Source organism: Musca domestica, unplaced genomic scaffold, assembly GCF_030504385.1.
Source record: "Musca domestica strain aabys unplaced genomic scaffold, Musca_domestica.polishedcontigs.V.1.1 39, whole genome shotgun sequence".
Taxonomy (NCBI): Eukaryota; Metazoa; Arthropoda; class Insecta; order Diptera; family Muscidae; genus Musca; species Musca domestica.
In genome coordinates, this window is record NW_026712326.1 from 5,429,253 (window position 1) to 5,451,423 (window position 22,171).

The following is a 22,171-nucleotide window of genomic DNA, read 5'->3' on the forward strand; positions in this document are numbered from 1 at the left end:
GGAAAATTTCATCTTAATCGGATAATAGATGGGACCTGCATTTTGTTCACAAAAATACGTGGACAGATGGACGGACAGAATAAATAAATCGACTGAGAAAGTGTTTCCATGAGGATTCTCGGAACTAACTATGGCTCTATTTCGCTTCCTTCTCCATGTTACAGACAAATGCGCAAAGACAAATTACAATTAGAAATAGAAGAGTAAGGCTCGAGTGGAGGATAAATAAGAAAAGGAAATTTAGAAGGTAAGGTGGAGATGTTGTATTTTCGAGTTGTCGCAATCAGAGTTGCGGAGTACTCAGACTACGGAGACATCTTTATTAAAAAATTCGACTGGGAATATAAAATCCTTTATTGATATCTGTAATATTTTTGAATGTAAAACAAATGGATTTCAAGGAATCTTATAGTACGTTTATATATATGAGGGTTAACCCACTGGATTTGGATTTAAATTGTCATATCCATTACTTTTACTTCAAATAAATCCCCTCAAAATAGGTTAACCGTACAAAAACTTCTAACGTAAACATGGCATTAATGCGAAAATTGCCAAAAGTGTGGAAGAGAGGGGAACTTGCCCACTGTTTAGGATACTTTACAATGTAAACTTAAAAAAAGCCACGTGTGTCTTCAATTTTTGACTCTACTTTCATAATCTGCAGGATTTTTCCTGTAATTATTTTTTGTGTTGCACAGTGTTAAATTCTCCCTACAAATCATATGTTAAATTCATAAAAACCATTTTAATTTCGAATTGACTATATAATTTATTAAAAAAATAATATCTCTATAAACATTTGTTAAATATCAATATTCCTAGGTAAATATTGACCTCTTTGGCAAAATAAACGACAGAGCAGCAGCGACTACAAAAGAAATGAAAACAAAAAACAAATCAAAAAACAATATTTTAAATGAAAAAAAAAAACTTCACTCACATATCAACACCGATCCGACCATTGCAAATGGTGGTATACAGCCAATTTCAATTAACACCGGAAACATTAAATTTCCCGACAAGGCGCCCAAGCGTCCGAACATCATCGACAGTGCAACAATCATTGTCCTGTTAAAACACAAATGCAATCGAATGCCATTATCGTTTTCATTTAAATTTAATCAGCGGTATGGACATGAATCCTCTCACAACTACTTACCTTAATGTAGTTGGAAATAAGCCAACCACCATTCCCATCAGTGAAGATGTCGATATGCCACACAAAGTTATAAACATTGAGGATATAATTAATGTAGTCAAACCACTGCTGGACCAATACAGACTCAATCCCAATCCTCCGGATATCAGCAGACCATATGCTACAGAATGATAGGAATGTTAACTACTAGTTTCGAAGTTGATTCATCATCTGCTTCTTTATTTACTTAACAAGCGCTTGTTGCCCACAGCACGCACAATTAGTCCAGCAAAACAATAACCCACAATTCCCGAAATCGATACAATCATGTTGTTCATGTACATGTCAACTGAAACATTTTTGTGCTAAAATTTACCAAAAAATTAAATTTATAAAAATTACAAATTTGAATAATGTAAAAATTAGAAATATTTGGAAATCTTTTAGGATTAACTGTAAAATAACAAGGTAAATGACAGTATACGTGAAAAGAAATGAGATGGAGAGAGAGCAGTTGAGTAAGCAAGACAGTTATTTTCAAATTAACATTAATGTGCATTGGTTATTTTGACAAACCAACTCCGTGTTGGCGGTGTAGAAAAAATTTTAGGAAAAATAATGGAATGTATTATATGATATACAGGGTGAGATAAAAAACCGCAACAAAGTCAAACACCATAATTCTTAAATTTTTTTGAATTGGTATCCGGATATTTTGGTGGCCATTGTGCGCTGGAAATGAAGCGAGGAACCTCATTTTGTAACTATTCTTGTGTGGCGCGTGCTGAGTGCGATGTTGCTGAGCCCTCTTGGAATGTCCAAGGTCTGCGGCCAAAATGTTTGCGTGCCCAAGGCTATAATACACCATCCAGAATATTTTCGCGATAATATTCGGCATTTATTCTGATGCCACAGTCGATTAATACGAGCGGAGAGCGACCCTCGGCTATTATGGCGGGCACACCATCACCACGCCGGGCGCTTGAGTTCTTGAGTGGCCAACCGAAGGTGCACATTTTCAGCTGACTTCTTTGGCAAATAAAAACAATTATTTTGTTTGTTTACAAACTGCTGGGCAACGAATGTTTTCTCATCGGAGAAAACCAAATTCGGCAGTTTACCACTTTCGGCCAAGCGAAGCAACTCTTTAGCTCTTTTGAGTCTATTTTCTTTCTGTTGTAAGTTCTTGCACCTTTTATACCCTCCACCATACATAGTATGGAGGGTATATAAAGTTTGTCATTCCATTTGTAACTCATCGAATTAACAATTTTAAACCCAACAAAGTAAATATATTCTTGATCAGCGTCAAATTTTAAGACGTCCACCTGTCCGCCTGTTGTAATCACGCTACAGCCAAAACGAATTAAGATAGGAAGCAAAAATTTTGCACAGATCTGTCTTTTGTCTGCAGGCAGAACAAGTTCGAAGATGGCCTATATCGGTTCACGATATCGTATAGCCGCCATATAACTGTACCCCCCGATATTCTGTATTTTTAGGAATTTAGTCACATTTTTCAATGGATTTGTCTAAAATTACACACAAAGAGTTCTTTATGAGTAATTTACCCCCTGGAGGAGAATTGTCTAGATAGGTCCACAATATCGTATATCCCATATATAACGATACCCCCGATATTCGGTATCTAGATGATTTTATATACACTTTTCAACGGAATTTTCTGAAACTGCATACAAGGAGTTCCGTGTGAGTACTTTATCTGAGATAGAATTGTCTATATAAATCCGCAATATCGTATATGCCCCATATATGTTCACCTTCCGATATTCGGTATTTTTAAGATTTTAACAGAATTTTTAATGGATTTTATTTATTTATTTTATTTATTTATTTGTTATTTTTTTTAAATTTCTTAATTCATCCCAAATGGTGGATGGTATTTAAAGTTCGGCCGGGCTGAACTTACTGGTTTTTTACTTGTTGGAATTTCAATATTTGCCGAATGGAATATTGCGATTTTTCGCGCTTGAATTCCATTACGAATAACTTTTTTTCTGGAAAGTTCTCACCAAAATGCTTTTGTACGCTTGTAAACAGTGGCAGCTGAAATAATTTTAACAGCTGTCGGACGAGTGTCTGTAATTTGAAAATATTAGATACTTCCCTAATATTGTTAATGTTTCGGTCGCAGACACCATGAAGTCTTAAAGTACTAAGTGGTACTAAATTGGGTATTGGGTGAAGGGGTAGAGCTGAAATCTTGAAATTTGATATTTAGATTACTGACGGTATCTGTGTTTAAGATTTGGCGGTGGTTTGGAAATGCGTTTTATATTTGTATGTAAAGTATTAAAGGGTGCTAAATTTGATATTGGGTGAAGTAATAGGGCTGGGCTCAAATTTGATATAGACGTCACTATTGGTGTCTCTGGATAAGATATGGGGGGGCTGGGTTTGGAGATTCGTCACATATTTGTACGAAAAGTACTAAGTGGTACTAAATTGGGTATTGGGCGAAGAGCTATAGCTGAAGACCTGAAATTTAATATTGAGGTCGCTTTTTGTGTCTGTGGATGAGATGGTTTTGGATATGCGTACTATAATTGTGGTAAGTTTTACTAAATTTGGTAATGGCGAAGTTAAGGAGCTGAAATTCTGAAATTTGATATTTTCAAACAATTATAGTACCAAAATGGGGTCCAGAATGGAGAGAGGTAAATTGTTTTTAAAATGCTTACTAAATGTTACAAAATTTCATATTGGGTACAGGGATAGAGCTGAAACCATGAAGTCTAAGCCCTATCTAGCATTAACCATCCTACCAACTAAAAGCTTTTGACCTTTTGTGGGAGAGGTTCCGAAATGGTTGCCCAATAAGTCTAATATAAACATTACAACGAACAAGATGTTGACTATATGACTACTTTCTTCACAATTTATGAAATATGTAATAATTTTTGTAAAATTTTGAAATATGCGTGAGGTACCAGATGTATCGGACAAAAGTACACCACTTCATACAATACTGATAAAAATATTGGTATGTGCAAAATGTAAAGAACAAATGATAATCAAAATGTTGAATTTCTTTGGGAGAGGTACCAGAAGGAGTTGGCCGATAGACTCCAAATTCACTTCAGATCTCCGTGGAGAGAGAAAAGTATTGCTGACTTGCTTCGCAAGTTATAAAAGATATAAATATTGAAATTTGAAATCCTCTGTAAGGAGAGGTACCAGAATGTGTGGGCCGATAGCTTTCTACCCATTAACCCTTTGTGGGGGAGCTACCACGGGAAGTGGGTCGATATATTCCATATTCTCTTCAGATCTCGTGTTGATAGAAATATTGAGATGTACCGCGTTTGAAAGGAATAGGATGCTTATTTCGCGTTTCACTAGCTTCATGGCTATTCAAAATTGTGACCCGTGGTAGGGAAGGTACCAGAAGGAGTGGTCTCATATATTCCATCTTTATACCAGATCTTCTTTATATAGAAATATTGGCATGTGCCGAATTCGAAGACGATCAGACTCTTATTTCATCTTATAAGAGTTATACTTATTCAAAATTTTTACCCCTTATGGGGGAGGTACTTAATGGAGTGGGCCGATATTGTCCTTTTTTCGCACCTTACCTTCCACTGAAAAAAATATACGGTAAATTATTTTCTATGAAAATGTTGAACTTTTATGGGGGAGGTACCGAAGAGAGTGGACCGATATTTCCCATTTTCGAAATTTATCTAAGTTTGACAATAATATTACGAAGTACCAAATCGGATACTCCCTTCGAGAGTTATCGTGCGCACCAGCCAACTCGACAGATGGACGGACACCTCTAGATCGACTCCAAATGTTCTGAAACGGATTCGAGCCAAAGAGACCCAATGTCTTAATCCGTTATTTCAATGAGACACGTTTTGGTCGTATCAAATGAAATATACCCTCTGAAGCCATAAAGCTGAGGGTACAAACTCTAAGAATCGAATTTTAAATAATTCAGTTTGAAAATGTAGCTTAAAACGTCGAATACCGAAGGTACTGATATATGGGGGTTATAAGAAAACGTGAGCCGACATGGCCCATTTACGAACTTAACCTGCCTACTGGCATAATACACATGTGTGTAAAATGTTATCTTTCTAGCTCAATTCATTCCAAAGATAGCGTAATTACAACTGACAGACAGACGGACATCGCTATATCAACATCGAATTTTGCAACGGAAAGACAAAGTCAGTATGCCCTCCATAGTATGGTGGAGGGTATAAAAATTGGTCCCATTGAGTTATATTTTTGGATGTCTTTACTTATATAATTGCCACTAGTATTGACTAGATACTGAAATAATGCCTAATATCCATCAGACTTTTTCCCTTGAATTATATCTGATACTTACCTCAACACAATCTTGTTCATAGCTCGAAACAATTGTTGCTGTCTTGTTAACACTGTAGTCCAAAATGGCACACAAATTTGTCGATTCATCGGTATTGGCATATTGCTGCTCATATTCGGAGATGGAAGCGAATAATTGAGGTAACCACAGGCGTATGGTGTTATATCTGAAAGTAAGAATTTGGATCAACAAATCAGTAATTGTACAAAAAAATAAAAACCTCCACCTACCCCATCAATATTGAAAACTGCATGAGATAGACATGCAGAGCTCTTGTTAGCAACGGCTTACTGAACATGGGCTTCGTTTGTTGCCAACCATCGCGCAAACTTTGAGACATGCTGCGATGCAGGCGTTTCGGTGTTACGTCTGAGGTTTTTTCAATTGTAAAAACCGCTTCGTTGCTTACAACATCACGTGTCGGAACTTCTTCAATAAGGCGTTTGATCTATGAAATTAAAATAAGGTATTCGTTCTTGGGGAGAAAAGTGAAATGATGAGAAGCTTTTATACTAACTGGAAATGTGTTCTTGGGTTTTCGAGTATTTAGGGCATAGATTGTTTGAAATGCCCTCATAGCCTCTCCATTATGTCCTTGTGACATTAAGAATTTCGGACTTTCGGGTAGAAATAGAAGTATGACACCGCTTATGAAACTTGGCAGGCCACAGACCAGGAGAAATATCTGCCAGGTGTGTACTGGAAAAATGTAAAAATAAAACAAATGTAAGAGTTCAAATTGAGGATACGTAAAACAAAAGTCAACTATCGAACTCTTCAACTTTTGATTTCAACAATCAAGACGCGGTCTCTGTCTATCAGTTTTGACTACTTAACTAAAAATAGATTTTAGATTTTTACGTCCAAATTAACTAACTAAAAAGTCGATTTTGATTTTAGATTTATTGATAGAAATATAAACCTAAATCAAAAAAGGAAAGGTGAAAAGTCGAGTGGGGTCGACTATATAATACCCTTTACCACTATGCGTATTTAGTAGAGCTCCCGCAGTTTATATTTGGAATTTATGTGAAGTTAATATACCAACTATGAACCTTATGGCTTTAGAATAGTCACAATTTAAGAACTATATCCAACTCTGAATCGATTTGCAACAAATTTGAGGGAGGCGTATGTACCTGTATATCGAAAAATCTGAACCGAACTCGATAGAATTGGCAGAGGTATTTTGGAGCAGTATCTGAAGCCCTGTATCAAATATCATTGTTGTGGATATAACGTATATAAGGGACTTTAACACCTAATCGACGAAACATATATATGGAAGCTATAGATATATCTGAGCCGATTTTCACCACAATTTGAAGTACTTACTTTTAGGATGAATCCTGTCGGTTATGCTAGATTTCAGTCCATTTGGGCTGCTATTAGACATTTGGTGCACAAAAAACCTGAAATCGGACAGAGATATATATGGGAGCTATATTCAAATCTGAACCGATATTGACAAAATATTCACTCCTTTCTCAGCTGTATCTGATATGCGGTATCAAATATTATTGGTGTGGGGTACATATTACGCACGTGAGGGACTTAAAGCCTAAAATCGGATGAAACATATATATGGGAGCTATAGCTATATCTGAACCGATTTTCACTAAATTTAATGTACTTGCTTCTGGGATGAATTTAGTCGAAATTTCCAAGGTTCAGTTTATTTGGGCTGATATTAGCCATTTGGTGCACGGTAAACCTAATATAGGATAAAGAATTATATGTGGGAGCTATATCCTAATCTAAACCTATCTCCACAAACTTTGATATACGTATTTTCGAGCAGCATCTGAAGCCCGGTACCAAATATCATTCTTGTGGAGTGCATATTACGCATGTGAGGAAAAAAATCGCAAATCGGATGGAAAATATATATGGGAGCTATGGTTATATCTGAACAGATTTTCACCAAATTTAATGTACTTGTTTCTGGGATGAATTTAGTCGAAACTACCACGACCAGCAGAAATGGTTCGAAATGTAAAGAAGCGACTTGATTTAAACCCGCGTTTCAGTGGCCGAAAAATGGCTCGTGAGCTAAACATATCCCAATATTCTATTTGGCAAATATTGAAAAATGGGCTCGGGTTAAAGCCATTAAATTTCCAAAAAGTGCAAGAACTAACACCGCAACAGAAAGAAAATAGACACAAAAGAGCTAAAGAGTTGCTTCGCTTGGCCGAAAGTTGTGAACTGCCAACTGTTAACAAACCAAATGATCGTCTTTACTTGCCAAAGAGGTCAGCTGAAAATGTACAACTTCGGTTGGGCACCAGAACTCAAGCGCCGGCCATGGTGATTGTTTGGGCCGTCATAACAGACGATGATCGCTCTCCGCTCGTATTAATCGACCGTGGCATCAGAATAAATGTCGAATATTATCGCGAAAATATTCTGGAGAGTGTATTAAGCCTTGGGCACCCAAACATTTTGGCCACAGGCCTTGGACATTCCAACAGGACTTAGAACCATCGCACTCAGCACGCGCAACCCAAGAATGGTTACAAAATGAGGTTCCTCGCTTCATTTCCAGCGCACAATGGCCACCAAAATCTCCGGATACCAATCCGTTGGACTATTGTGTCTGGAGTATTTTGGAAAGGAAGGTTGGCACTAAAAATACCAAAGTGTCGATCACCCCAAGCAAGCGCTTCGCCGGGAATGAGCCAAAATATCGCAGAACAACATTCGGACAGCGTGTGACGGTTTCATTGGCCGTTTGAAGGCCATAATTCGTGCCAAAAGTGACCAATTCGAACAAATCTAAACTTATTATAAAATTTGATGCTATTTCCGATATTCTTTGCTTTCCTTCAATAAAAATGAAAAAAATTTAAAAATTATAGCGTTGAACTTTGTAGGAGTTTTTTTTTATCTCACACCGGTATATTGGAGCTATCTAATCCAATCTCTGTGAAATTTGACAGAGGTATTTTTGGGATGGATCTGATATCTGGTTGTTAGCGGGAGAATCAAATTCTAGAACTTGTTTGTTCGTTTGTCAGTTTAATTCTAATTTTATTGAACAAAATGTATTACTTAAGTGCTAGTACACAACAGAAATCTTAGGGGGGTTTAATCTTATGCATCTACTTAAGGCTACAAACACTTGACATTTCTAATTCTATGCATAGGCCTAATGCAACACACAATTGCTGTGATCTATATTTACTCCCCAGCTGAGCGCATGTTTATGGGAGAATATTCTTTATTATCAATGCGTCTCCAGCAGCATGAAGTGTTATCATCCCTTATGCTCTTATCTTTCATGCACACACATTTACAAGTACTCTAGAATGTTGGGTTAAAATTACATAAACATTTTATAGCCTAAATCACTTAACGATCTAATTTATTGCAGCAGTCTTTCATGTTCATAGTTTTATGAACATTTTCCCGGGCGGCAAATAATTTATTTAGACATCCTGGCCTCGGGGAAATTGAATTTCGGTTATGCGTTTTAATTTTTTCTGTCTTCTTATAAATAAAATAATTAGAATTATTATTACTATAATTACTAAAATAAAAGCTACGTGTGATGAGATGTGATGGAACTTCAAGCCTCGCAATTCCACATTTTCTTTCTTTAACTTGTCCACGAATTTCTTTAGCTCGTCAATTTCTTGATGATGATTGATAAGTATATTTCCAAGGGGTTTGATTGATTCTTTTTCGTCCGGACTTACATCCTTCAAAAGAAACGAATGGAATTCTGTGTTTATCTCGTTATGAACTCTATGCACAGCTACCAACGTTACTTTACCGATCCTCGCTGTACAGTCTGCATCCAGCGTGAGAATTCCTTGCTTTGGAAGTTCCATAATCGTCTGTTGTTTGTGAGAGCATTGCAAATGAGCTGTTGTACTTGAAAAGGTTTTAAAAAGCCAATTGCCATTTCGTTTCAATGGCATCCAATAAGGCATTCGTTCCACTTCGTCATAGGCGCAGTTTAGTTTTATGTGCGGTCTCAGAGGAGATAATTCACAATTATTTGTAGTTGCATCTCTCCATGGAAAATTCTCTTCGCACATTATCTCCTTACCCAACGTCTCTTTGCACTCATTCAGCATAGGCTGTGTTAAGAAATGAAAAGAATCCAGCTCAAAATTATATACAATGTACGGGGAATTCACCCGGGCTATCAATATCGTATTTCCTTCTTCAAATGGTATCGGAATTACTTTGTAAAACTGGGATGACTGCCGATTGAACAGCGGTATTTTTATATTAATTACCAGTTGGGACCCCACAAACGATCCGTGGCACGTCATCAAATGTAAGATCTCTTTTAATTCCATTCCTGTACGCTTTCCTGGCAGTACATATTTTTCAGGCAGAGCATCTCGTATTTTTACTATCTCTGCTTGTAATTGTTTGGGTGTTATCAGGACGGGATGAAACTTACCGCTGTTTACATCAATTAATGCATCAACAACTTCTTTTTGGACTTCGTCACATTCTTCCAAAAGCTCATGAATTTGTTTTGCTATTATAAAGAATCGTATGGATTCTCTATACACGAAGTAATTCTCATTCATTGTAGCACTTATGTTCTCAATTTTGCCTTTGATATCCGAAAAGTGCGAATTCACTTCCTCTGTGGTTTTCCTTAAAAGATTTACTGTAGCGTCGACTACAGATGTCTGTTGTTTTGCTAACTTCTTCAAATCCTTTTGGTTGGCTAATAGATTTTTCATATTGCTCTCCATAGCTACTCGATCGTCATCGTCCATTATCCCAAATGCCCAGTGTTGAAACGAACCTACAAATTTCAACGGAGCTCCTCTTTTTTGACGATTGTCTTCTCTGAGGAATAATCGATTGTTGGTCTTTATCTTATTAATCTTGAGTTCCATATTGTTAATCGTGGACCAACACTGCTCCTCAAAAGTTTGAAGTCGTGGGCATAAGCTTTTGATGTTTTCAGCAATTCGGAAGCCAGGTCTAATGTTTCTAAATATGGTTTCAGCTCAAAGTACACAACCATATTCCATGATGAGGAAACCATGTGAATTTGAGACATGGGATCCAAATATACCGCAGCCGAACTATTCAGTTCATGTACAGATGATGCCTTGGTAGATATTAGTAAAATAAGTTCAGCATCATTGCCCACGTTATTGGTTGTTTCCTTATTTTTCGCTCACATCTTGTCATATTAGTATGTGTAATTTCCGCCTGTTTTTCCTGTCTGGGCAATTCTTCAGATTCCTCGTCCATATGCTCCAATGGACATAATTTGTTAATTGGCCTCTTTATCACGCCGTCTTGTGTTTTAACTGTCACAATCCTTACAACTCCGTCCTTCCCTGGATGGACTTCTACCACCTTGGCCAGTGGCCATCGCGCCGCGTGCGTTTCTTCGTTTTCAATATCACCACATTGCCTATTTCCACATTATTATTTTGTTTCTTCCATTTCATTCGGTTTTGTAATGTGGTTAGATACTCCTCTTTCCATCTGCTCCAAAAATGACTTTTAATTCGTTGTAGCAGTTTCCATCTATTAAGACATCCTAAGTTACCTTCATCGATAGTCGCCGGTGATTCTAACATCGGACGGCCAATTAAGAAATGTCCAGGTGTTAAAGTGTCAATATATTCTGTACCGCTTCCAAGTTCATGTAGCGGCCTCGAATTTAATACTGCTTCAATCTGAGATAGCACCGTACTCAACTCCTCGTAAGTCAATTTCGTATCACCAATTATTCTTTTTAGGTGATATTTCATGGACTTCACTGCTGCTTCCCAAATTCCTCCAACGTGAGGAGCTGCCGGCGGAATGAAATGCCAACTTATTTTTTTCATTTTCCAAAATGGGAGCTAACTTCGTGTTGTTTTTAACGGCATCCAAAAAGTCTCTGTCAAGCTGCCTTGCTGCCCCTACGAAGTTCGTTCCGTTGTCTGAATATAAGTCGGTTGATTTTCCTCTTCTCGCGAAAAATCGCCTTAGCGCCGCCAGAAATGCTTCCGTTGTAAGTTCGCTGACAGCTTCCAAATGAACCGCCTTAGTTACCATGCATACGAACACCGCTACGTAACCCTTCATAGCCTTCACTCCTCTTGTTTTGGAGCACCGTATTTGTAGCGGACCCGCATAATCAATGCCACAGTGTTGAAAGGGTTGATTTATACTGACACGGTAAGCTGGTAAATTTCCCATCAATTGATTTCGCACTTCACCTCTAAAGCGCGTACATCTTGGACAACACCTAATGCAAAGTTTTATCCTATTTTTAGCTCCAATAATCCAATATTTTCGTCTTAGTATATTTTCCATAAGTCGATTTCCTCCATGCATCGTTTGAATATGACAATTTCGAATGATATTTCCCGCTAATCTTGACTTTTGAATAATTATTGGATGCTTTTGGTTATAGTTCAGCTCTGACAAAGCAAGTCTTCCACCAACCCGCATTATGCCATTTCGATCCAACTGTGGATGTAGTGAAGCTATTTTACTTTGATGATCCACCGTTCCCAATGTCTTCAATTTCCTTAGTTCCACTGGCCATTCTCTTTCTTGATGTAGTTTTATTATCTCCATCTCTGCTTCTTCCAACTCTTTTGCCGTCAAATGCTCATTTACTGCTCGCTTCTTTTTTAGCCCTTTTATAAAACGCAGTAGATAAGCCATTACACGTATCTGTTTCTTAAATGACGAATACTTCATCATACTTTCATATAAGTGGTTTTCAGTCGAAAACTTTACTGTTGTTGCTACTGTTTGATTTATGTTGCTTTTTGGCCAATCTTGTTCATCTTTTTTCAGCCATTCGGGGCCTTCCCACCACAATGTATTGTTTGTCAAAGTCTCCGGTGGGACACCCCTTGAACCCATATCTGCTGGATTCTCCTTTGACTTGACGTAGCCCCATTTCGCTTCGGGTATTCTCTCCAAAATATCCATCACCCTTGTTTTTATGAACTTATCCTTGTTTTTGGAGTTGTGAATCCATGCCAAGGAAATCATGGAATCACTCCAAGCAAAAGTTGGTGTTGCTGACTTCAATACTCCTTTGATCTTCTGTAGTAGTTTAGCCAATAGATGTGTTGCACAAAGTTCCAGCTTTGGAAGCGTCTTCCTATTTTTTACTGGATTTACCTTACTTTTTGCAGCCACTATGGTCACCTGCGAATTTACCTTAAGGTATACGACTGCTGCATAAGCCTTCTCGGAAGCATCTGCAAACCCATGTAACTGTGCAGTTTTGTCTTCCAATATTCCAAACCATCTTGGAATCCTTAAATTTTCTAAAGCAGGCAGACTGTATGTAAACTGCCGCCAATCTCCACTCAATTTCTCCTCCAATGGCACATCCCATTCTATTTGTTGTATCCATAACTGCTGTATAAATAGTTTTGCTGTTACCGTGACTGGCGTCAGCCAACCTAATGGATCGAATATTTGTGCCAGTCTTGACAATGCTATTCGTTTTGTCAACTTGTCTTCTTTTTTAATTTGCATACTAAATGTAAAGCAATCGATCTGTGGATTCTATTGTAATCCCAATGTTTTCAAGCATTCATCTTCTTCTATTCTCAGCACTTCATTTTCTTCATTCAATTTCACCGCACTCAATACTTCAGGAGAGTTTGATATCCATTTTCTTAAATGAAACCCATAATCCTCCAGTTGCAGCGTTATCTTCTTCTGCACCTCCCTGCATTCTTGTTTTGTATTCGCTCCTGTTAAAAGGTCGTCCATGTAGAAATCTTCTTTGATCCTCTGAGCGATTTCTTGATTCTGGCACCTATTTCCAATTTCTATGAGCGATCTTACAGCCAGAAATGGTGCTGATGCAGTGCCATATGTTACCGTAGTAAGTTTATATTGTTGGATAGGCTCCGACGGATTACTCCTCCACAACACATGTTGGTATTCCTGGTCTTCTTTTTCAACTTTAATCTGACGAAACATTTTCTCCACATCAGCTGAGATGACAAACTTCCACGATCTCCACTTTGTTACAATGTCAAATATATCTTTTTGAAGCCTTGGTCCCACGTGAAGTATGTCATTCAGCGACTTCCCATTTGAAGTTGTCGATGAAGCATCAAATACCACTCTAACTTTTGTGGTTAGACTTGTTTCACGTACCACTGCTTGGTGCGGCATATAATACAAAGCCTTCTTACTTGGATCCACCTTTACCATTTGGCCCATGGATATGAGCTCGTTCATTGTTTTCTCGTACTCTGACTTTAATTCCGCATTATTTTCTAATCTTTTTTCCAAGTTTATAAACCTCGCCATGGCTCTTTTATATGAATCTCCCAAATCTTTTTCTTCAATTAACGGCAAACGCACGACAAATCTTCCTGAATTGTCTCGGCGTGTTGTGTCTTCATATAACTTAAGGCAGTATTCGTCTTCTTCGGTCGTTTTTTTCATCTTCTATTTCCTCTATTTCCCAGAACCTCTCAATTGTTGTTGTTGCTGCCGATTTCTTTATGTTCAATCCAGGATTTACTACTACTGTTCCAGATAAAATCCAACCCAACTTCGTATTTGTCCCACAATTTGCTCATCGTGGCGAACTCCTTCTTCCAATATTTGTGAGTAAAGATCGGCTCCAATGACTAAATCGATTCTTTCCGGGCTGTTGAAATTTGGATCTGCCAAATTTACATTTCTCCATTTATCCACGTCATATTGAAACCTTCTGTCGGGATGTGCTGATGCAAGTGCTGGAAGGACTAGTGCTTCTGCCTTAATCATTATGTTGCTCAAAAATCTGGGTCGTAGTTCCAGTGCAACTTTAGATTTCGCCACGCCAACTAGGGTCTCTCCTAGACCTTGTAACCTCACTTCTGTCTTCTTCCTTGGTAGCTGCAACAGTTGAGCCGCGTCCTCTGATATGGATGTAATTTGTGATCCTTGGTCTATCAGCGCTTTGACTGTTACAAATTCTCCATGCAGTGATTTTATACGAACTTGGGCTGTTGCTAGCAGAACATTTGTTGTTGTATTGGTGGTCATTGCTTTCGTATGTCCTCTTCGCTCTAAATGCATCACTGTGATGTGATTCATTCCACACTTCTGGCATTTAATTTCATTGTAACATTTTTTATCCTTGTTGTGGCTTAAGCATCTGAGGCAGACCTGTGCTGATCTTGCCCAATTGTATCTTTCATTCGAAGATAACGCCGAAAATTTTCTGCACCATGCGATATCATGTCCGCTCATTTTACAGAACTTACATTGTTTTAATTCCGCTACCACTGCTGATTTTTCTTGGAGTTTGTACAGTCCTATGTTATTGTGTTTTCTGCCTACTGAAGCTTCCAAGGCTTGAAACTGCTGCTCCAGGAAGTCCATCACATCCTCAAGTTTTTGGATGTCCTTGGATTTCTTTACATTCTGCTCATAAAGAATAAGCCCATCCTTATCCAGTTTCCGTATAATTATTCGGGCTAAAATGGGATCCGCTTGCTCTAGGGGAATATCCATTGCTTTCAACGCCTGAATACTTTCATTTACATTGTCCAGCAAATTTCTTATGCTTATTGCTGACAGGCTGTTGATGTTTTGATGGTCCAGTATTCTATCTACCAATTTAGTGAATAAAATTCTCCTGTTGCCATATCTTTTTTCCAGTAATTCCCATGCTGCTTCATAATTTGCCTCGGTCACTTGAAGATGTTGCACCAAGCGAAATGCCTCTCCTTTTAGATTTGTCTTGAGGTAGTACAGTTTTTGAACTTTTGATAATTTGGAGTTTTCATCAATCATCTTTTTAAATAAATCGTGAAATGAACTCCACTCTTCCACATGACCACTAAAGGATGGTATTTGAACTCTTTTTAGTTCTACTTCCAGTGACTCCTCTTTAAGACCATCTATCCTTCTTATCATATCCTGCATTTTGCTCTCAAACTTTTCTTCAATTTCTTCAAATTCGAGATCTACCTCTTCCATTCCATGCACCGTTGAGAGCTCGAGATGCAATTTCCTAATTTCATCCATATGCTTCTCCCACGATGACTTCATGTACTCCAAAGCATATTTTGATAGTCCAGCTAAATCGCATTCAACGGCATCGGCGAGTTTGTTTACTTTTTTCCTGAATTGGTAGATGATTGCGCTTACTTTTATATTCGCCTGATTGCCCATTGGTGATGATTCTATATGGGTTTGTCTTTCTTCCTCATTTTCTCTTTTATTCTTCTCGAACATCAACATAAATTGTTGCATTTGTTGTTGCATCTGTTGTTGCATTTCCTCTTGGAAGGCCTTTAACTGTTGATCGAGCATTAGCCCATGCACTTCGGGCTCTGCTTCTTTTATTACCCTTTGCGGTTCTCGCTCGACCTCTTCTTCCAAACTCGCTAGGAGTTCCTTTGCTTTTCCATAGTTCAAGTTGATGAGATCCCAAACATTTTCTTTGAAATAGGGATCAGTGTTTTCGCCATGCACTCTCAGCATTTCGTGGTTCGTAGTGGCTTCCTTCATTTTGCTTTCCAGGGATCGTAGTGTGTCACCCATGGCTGCTTTCCGAACCATGCCTGCTTGCAGTTTTTCCTTAATCCCAATTACTTCTTTAAGGAGTAGGCTTTGGAGCTTATACAAGTTATGTCTCGACGCCATTTTTCCTTGTTTTGTGAAGCAAGTAAAATTTGTAGTTTTAGCTTCTTTTCTTTTAATGCCCCTGTGGCTTTTTTCAAAATTATTCTGTTTTATTTTTTTGCTTTTGTTGCCCCTATGGCTTTTTTTGATTTTTTCTTTGCCCCTATGGCTTTTTTTGTTTTTTCTTTGCCCCTATGGCTTTTTTTTTTGTTTTTTATTTGCCCCTATGGCTTTTTTTTGTTTTGCCCCTATGGCTTTTTTTTTGTTTTTTATTTGCCCCTATGGCTTTTTTTGTTTTGCCCCTATGGCTTTTTTTTCTGTTTTGTTTTTTTTTTTACAAAAATATAATTCTCTTTTTTTTTTTTGAAATATATTTTTGTGGCCGCTGGTTTTTTTTTTTTGTCGAAGGACCAATGTTAGCGGGAGAATCAAATTCTAGAACTTGTTTGTTCGTTTGTCAGTTTAATTCTAATTTTATTGAACAAAATGTATTACTTAAGTGCTAGTACACAACAGAAATCTTAGGGGGGTTTAATCTTATGCATCTACTTAAGGCTACAAACACTTGACATTTCTAATTCTATGCATAGGCCTAATGCAACACACAATTGCTGTGATCTATATTTACTCCCCAGCTGAGCGCATGTTTATGGGAGAATATTCTTTATTATCAATGCGTCTCCAGCAGCATGAAGTGTTATCATCCCTTATGCTCTTATCTTTCATGCACACACATTTACAAGTACTCTAGAATGTTGGGTTAAAATTACATAAACATTTTATAGCCTAAATCACTTAACGATCTAATTTATTGCAGCAGTCTTTCATGTTCATAGTTTTATGAACACTGGTATTAAATATTATTCTTGTGGAGTGCATTTTACACATGTGAGGCACTTAAAACACCAAACCTGATGTAACAAAATTTCATCTCAGTCGGATAATAAATGCGACCTGCATTTTGATCACAAGAATACATGGACAGACGTACAGATGGAGTCAGAAAGTGATTCTATGAAGATCCTTAAAGTAACTATGGGTCTATCTCGTTTCTATCTCCATGTTCCCAACAAATGCACAAAGACATAATACCCTTACCACTATGTAGTGTATGGTAGGAAAGTTATGTTACATATGCAGTAACATGATATGTAAACTAGGCAAGGGTACTATTCAGTGTTAAGACCCTATTCTTTCAAATACAAATCTTGTATAAACTCACCATTAAATCCCTTGATGACAAACTCCCAATCCCTTGGCAATATCAACCATGCCAACAACGGCAACATCAATGTTCCAAACGATGTAATAATACCTAAAAACAACAAAACTCTTGGCCGATGATGGGCTGCATGTAATTCGGTTAAATATGTAACCAATACGGCACTGGGTCCATTGACTCTAAAAACAATCAATTATTATATATTAAAAAAAATTTCCAGTATCAATCCGCAATCACTTACATCAATCCACCCAAAAACTTAAATGTTACCAACATTCCAAAATTCTGACTTAAAGAACTGCAGAAAACACACACTGCATCAGCCAACAAGCCAAAAGCCAGAATTTTCTTCCGACCCTGTGTATCGGCCAAATAGCCCCAAACAATGGCCGATGAAATCATACCGGCAAATGTGACAGCATTCAGGACCCCCTTATTGAACAACGTCAACTTCAAATCACATTCTGCAATTGGCAGGATATAAGCCATGGTCGTTGTTGAGAAGACAATGGATAATTTGGCAGGAATTGCAGCGAGTACTAACAGCAAATTGAAGCAACCAAATCCGGTGGCGTGTAGAGCTTTTTCGAAATCTGCTGGCTCATTTTGTTCTGAAAATAGGAAGAATAAAATAATAGAATATTCAGAGAAAAAAAATTAAATATATAAAAGAGTAGATATATAATTGGCTGACCGATAATCGACGGCTGAAGCAAAAATCATGAAATTTTGCACGTGAGCCAGTCTTGGTACATAGCCGTAGTATCCATTACGTAGTAATGGATAGTATCCATTACGGACTTCAAATACCAAATTTCAAACAATTCCGATGAACAATGTCACTAAAATTATCGAGATGCCGAATATATAGGGAGGTACCATTATATGGGGGCAATACCAAAGCGTGGACCTGCACAGATAATTTTCTGTCATAGGCTGTAATATCCATTACAAACCTCAAAAACCAAATTTAAAACAATTACGGTGAATAATATCGCTAAAATCATCAAAATGCCGAATATTGGGGGGAGTACATTTATTTGGGGGTTATACCAAAACTTGGACCCACGTGGCCCATTTTCAATACCAATACTCCTGCAGACATAATATACATTTGAGTACAATTTTATCAACCTATTTCATTTAGTTCGAAAGCTAAAGTGATTTCCACAGACTGACGGACATCGCTAAATCGGCATAGAATTTATGCTGATCAAGAATATATATAATTTGTGGGATCTAAAATGTATATTTCGAGGTGTTACAAACGGAATGACAAATTTAATATACCCTCCATACTAGGAACGAATCTAAAAGGTTAAGGTGGTCTTTTAGCTGACGAAGTAGCGGGCACTTGCTAATTATATCTTCAGCCATATAGATGTCACATTACGTGTCACATCAAAATTACGGTTTTAGACTCTAGGTCTCTTTGAATTAAATCCGTTTCAGAACATTTGGAGTTAATCTAGGCGTGTCCGTACGTCGACCCGTCTGTCTGGCTGACTGGGGCGCACGATAACTCACGAAGGGACCCCAAACTTGGTACAACGTAATACTATTGTCAAACTTAGATCTAGTTCGGAGATGTACAACATCGGTCCACTCCCTCCGGTCCTATTTTACTGAATAGAAAGAGAAAGGATAATACGATCTTGCTCCAACTTTGCAAATTCTAAAACTTGCATCAGTGCTAGGTCAAGTGCAAAAATGGACAACATCGGCCCACTCCATCGAGTACCACCCCCACAAAGGGTTAAAATTTTAAATAATTATAACTCCTAAAAAATGTGATGTAAGAGTCCGTTTGCCGTCAAATTACACGCATCACAATAGTTGTTTTAGCCCAAGGTCTGATGTGAAGATGGAATGTATCGGTCCACTCCTTCTGGTACCTCCCCCACAAAGGATCAATATTTTCAATATCATTGAAGCTCATAAAACGGGAAACCATCCAGACTTGGTACATCTCAATATCTCAATTACCACAATATCTATCATAAAGATGGCAGAGATCGGACCATGTCTCATTATTTCTATTAACACGAGATCTACTATAAATATGGGATATATCGGTTCACTCTTTCTGGTACCTCTCCCACAAAGTTTCAAAATTTCGTAATATCAATGAAGGTCGTAAAAAAGAAAATTAACATCCATCCAGACTTGGTACAATTCAATATCTCCATCAACACAAAATTTGTTATAAAGATGGTAGAGATCGCAGTATTTTTTTTTTTTTTTTTGGTACCTCCCCACAAAGGGTCAAAGATTTGAAGAACCAAGACGACTATAAAATCCGAAATAAGCATTTGGTTCTCTTCACATTTCACACATACCATTATTTCTACTAACACAAGATTTGTTATGAAGATGGTAGAAATCGTAAAATTTCTTCTGGCACCTCCCACCACATAAGTTCAATATTTTGAAAAACAAAACGCTCAAAAAAGCGAAATAAGCATCCAACTCTCTCCAAATTTTACACATACAAAAATTTTTTATATATTTTTCGATGATTTTTTCCCCATTTTTCCACGGATTTGTCTAAAAATTGGTATTTGTAGTTTCCTAATAGGTTCTAGCTCCGGTGGCGGAACATAGTATATATAGGTCCCCGTTTTGGTATAGGCCCCATATAGCGGGACCTCCCGATATTCGGTGTTTTGATAATGTTTGCCACATTTTTCACAGATTTGTCTAAAAATTGGTCATAATGGGTTCTAGCTTCGGCTCTATGCATGGGTCCATGTTTTTGTATAGCCCGCATATAACAGTCCCTCACGATATTTTGAAATCATTAAACATAGATCTGGACAGAAAATTTGAATGTGGGTCCATTGTGTAATGGATTTGCTAATATCCTCTGTTTCGTGTAAAAGGCAAACTTTTTATACCCTCCACCATAGTATGGAGGTTATATTAAATTTGTCGTTTCGTTTATAACACATCGAAATATACACAAAGTATATATATTCTTGATCAGCATAAAATTCTATGTCGATTTAGCGATGTCCGTCCGTCTATCCACCTGTCCGTCTGTAGAAATCACTCTTGCTTCCGAACAAAATGAAGTATGTTGATAAAATTTTTACTCAAATGTGTATTATGTCTGCAGGACTTTTGGTATTGAAAATGGATGATGTAGCACCCGATATAACGGTACCCCCCGATATTTGGTACTTTGATGATTTTTGCGACATTATTCACCGGAATTATTTCAAATTTGATATTTGAAGTTTGTAATGGGTACTACAGCCTAAAACAGGAAATTGTCTGCGCAGTTCCACATCTTCGTATATCCCCATATAACGGTACCTTCCGATATTCGGTATTTTGAGGATTTTAGTGACATTATTCACCGGAATTGTTTCAAATTTGGTGTTTGAAGTTCGTAATGGATATTACAGCCTATGGCAGAAAATTGTCTGTGCAGGTCTACGTCTTCGTATAGCCCCAATATAACGGTATTTCCCTATATTCGGAATTTTAATGATTTTAGCTACATTATTCACCGAATTTTTTTTATTCAAATTTCGCATTTGAATATTGCAATGGTTTATTACAAAAGTTGCCTATGCAGGACCTCAATTCTGGTTCTATGAAAATGTGAAATGAAAATTTTTATATAGGAAAGAATTGTCAAATGAAAAAGTTTATAAAGGATATATTTTTCATTTTATACTTTCATAGAACAAGAATCTAGCCCCAGGTCCTCGTCGTCGTATAGACCCTAATATAAAGGCTAAATTTTAACAGAATTTTTAACGGATTTTAATTTTTTGAAAATTGCCAAAATAGTTCCAAATGGTAAAGGGTATTCATAGATCGGCTGGCCGAACTTACTGCTTTTTTACTTGTTTTTTTTTTTTAATATTCGGTATTTACGCATTTCATCACCATACCTTTATCTGCAACAGATTCGTTGTTGACATATTTATTTTTCGCATCCGATGTTTCCATTTCGAATCAAAAGTTAAGATTTTAAACACAAAAAGTAATATCACACAAACAATTTCTTCTTTTATGTAATTATTTATACACAATCTATGTTACAAAAATCGGCAACAGCTTCCGACACATTGTACGTTACAGACAGACGCGACTACAATGTCAATATGATTCAGGATGACAGTCCATCTGAAACTTAATCTACTTATAAGATTAAAATCTACTGAATTCTCTCTTATCTTTATTAGAGTTGATGTGGCGACTTACTGCATATCGGTTCAAATTTCACAACTGCGTTGAGGCTGACGTCGCCATCGTTACAGGTCAAGTTGCAGATGGGATTAGCCTCCTTCCATTGTAAAAATTAAATAACATTACAGGGAAACCTTTGCTTAAAGATGAAGTATAACTTAACGTCTTGGCGCAGTTTCCATATTAAAAGGCGAAATAATGTCACCTTTTGACAAACAATGACAGCTATGTGAAAGATTTCCCACATTTCTTGTTTCCAGAGAATGATAAAATGTAAAGAGTATTTATCATCTTATCAGCGTCTTATCAGTGTAGCTGCTGTTTTTTTATCACCACCTGCGAATTTTGACAAAGCATTAACAACGTCACAACTCTTATCATTTTGAGGAACTACGCTGTCTACTCATTGATGTTATTCACTTTTGAAAATCTTCAACGGATTAAATATTTCCATAAAATCTACTGGGAAACTAACATTCTTGATTACATTTTTATACCCTCCACCATACATAGTATGGATGGCATATTAAGTTCGTCATGCCGTTTGTAACTCATCGAAATAATCATTATACCCTACAACACTATGTGTTGGGGGTATTATAAGTTTGATTGGGCCAACAATTCTATCTCGCCGAGCTGAGTCGTCTGTCCGTCTGCC

The 22,171-nt window shown here is 37.3% G+C and overlaps 2 protein-coding genes across 3 annotated transcripts; both read right to left on the reverse strand.

The window, feature by feature from the left end:
- Positions 1 to 753: 753 nt before the first annotated feature.
- Positions 754 to 21,454, reverse strand: LOC101893781 (synaptic vesicle glycoprotein 2B-like). Its single transcript, XM_059126485.1, has 10 exons — positions 21,216 to 21,454; positions 17,552 to 17,921; positions 17,311 to 17,489; positions 6,022 to 6,203; positions 5,735 to 5,952; positions 5,505 to 5,670; positions 1,389 to 1,506; positions 1,163 to 1,322; positions 944 to 1,071; positions 754 to 871 (listed from the first exon to the last, which is right to left on the reverse strand). The coding sequence occupies exons 1-10, from the start codon at positions 21,271 to 21,273 to the stop codon at positions 822 to 824; spliced, it is 1,629 nt and encodes a 542-aa protein (XP_058982468.1). The 5' UTR covers positions 21,274 to 21,454; the 3' UTR covers positions 754 to 821.
- LOC131804108 (uncharacterized) lies at positions 8,506 to 10,447 on the reverse strand. 2 transcript variants are annotated; one of them, XM_059126487.1, is made up of 2 exons: positions 9,283 to 10,447; positions 8,506 to 9,208 (listed from the first exon to the last, which is right to left on the reverse strand). In XM_059126487.1, exons 1-2 carry the CDS (start codon positions 10,373 to 10,375, stop codon positions 9,135 to 9,137), a joined length of 1,167 nt encoding a protein of 388 aa, XP_058982470.1. In that variant the 5' UTR covers positions 10,376 to 10,447; the 3' UTR covers positions 8,506 to 9,134. The 2 variants fall into 2 exon arrangements, with proteins under 2 accessions (XP_058982470.1, XP_058982469.1); XM_059126486.1 differs by having other exon boundaries at positions 9,278 to 10,447.
- Positions 21,455 to 22,171: the final 717 nt, after the last annotated feature.

Bases quoted from the DNA above. Each gene is read 5' to 3' on its own strand.
- LOC131804108 (XM_059126486.1), bottom strand. From the start codon at position 10,375: ATGGAACTCAAGATTAATAAGATAAAGACCAACAATCGATTATTCCTC. The intron at 9,209-9,277 runs GTAACGTTGGTA...TTTCTTTTGAAG, and splicing joins GTACAGCGAGGATCGGTAAA to GATGTAAGTCCGGACGAAAA.
- LOC101893781 (XM_059126485.1), bottom strand. From the start codon at position 21,273: ATGGAAACATCGGATGCGAAAAATAAATATGTCAACAACGAATCTGTT. The intron at 17,922-21,215 runs GTATGGTGATGA...TCCTATTTTCAG, and splicing joins CGAATCTGTTGCAGATAAAG to AACAAAATGAGCCAGCAGAT. The intron at 1,507-5,504 runs GTAAGTATCAGA...GGTAAATTTTAG, and splicing joins ATGAACAAGATTGTGTTGAG to CACAAAAATGTTTCAGTTGA.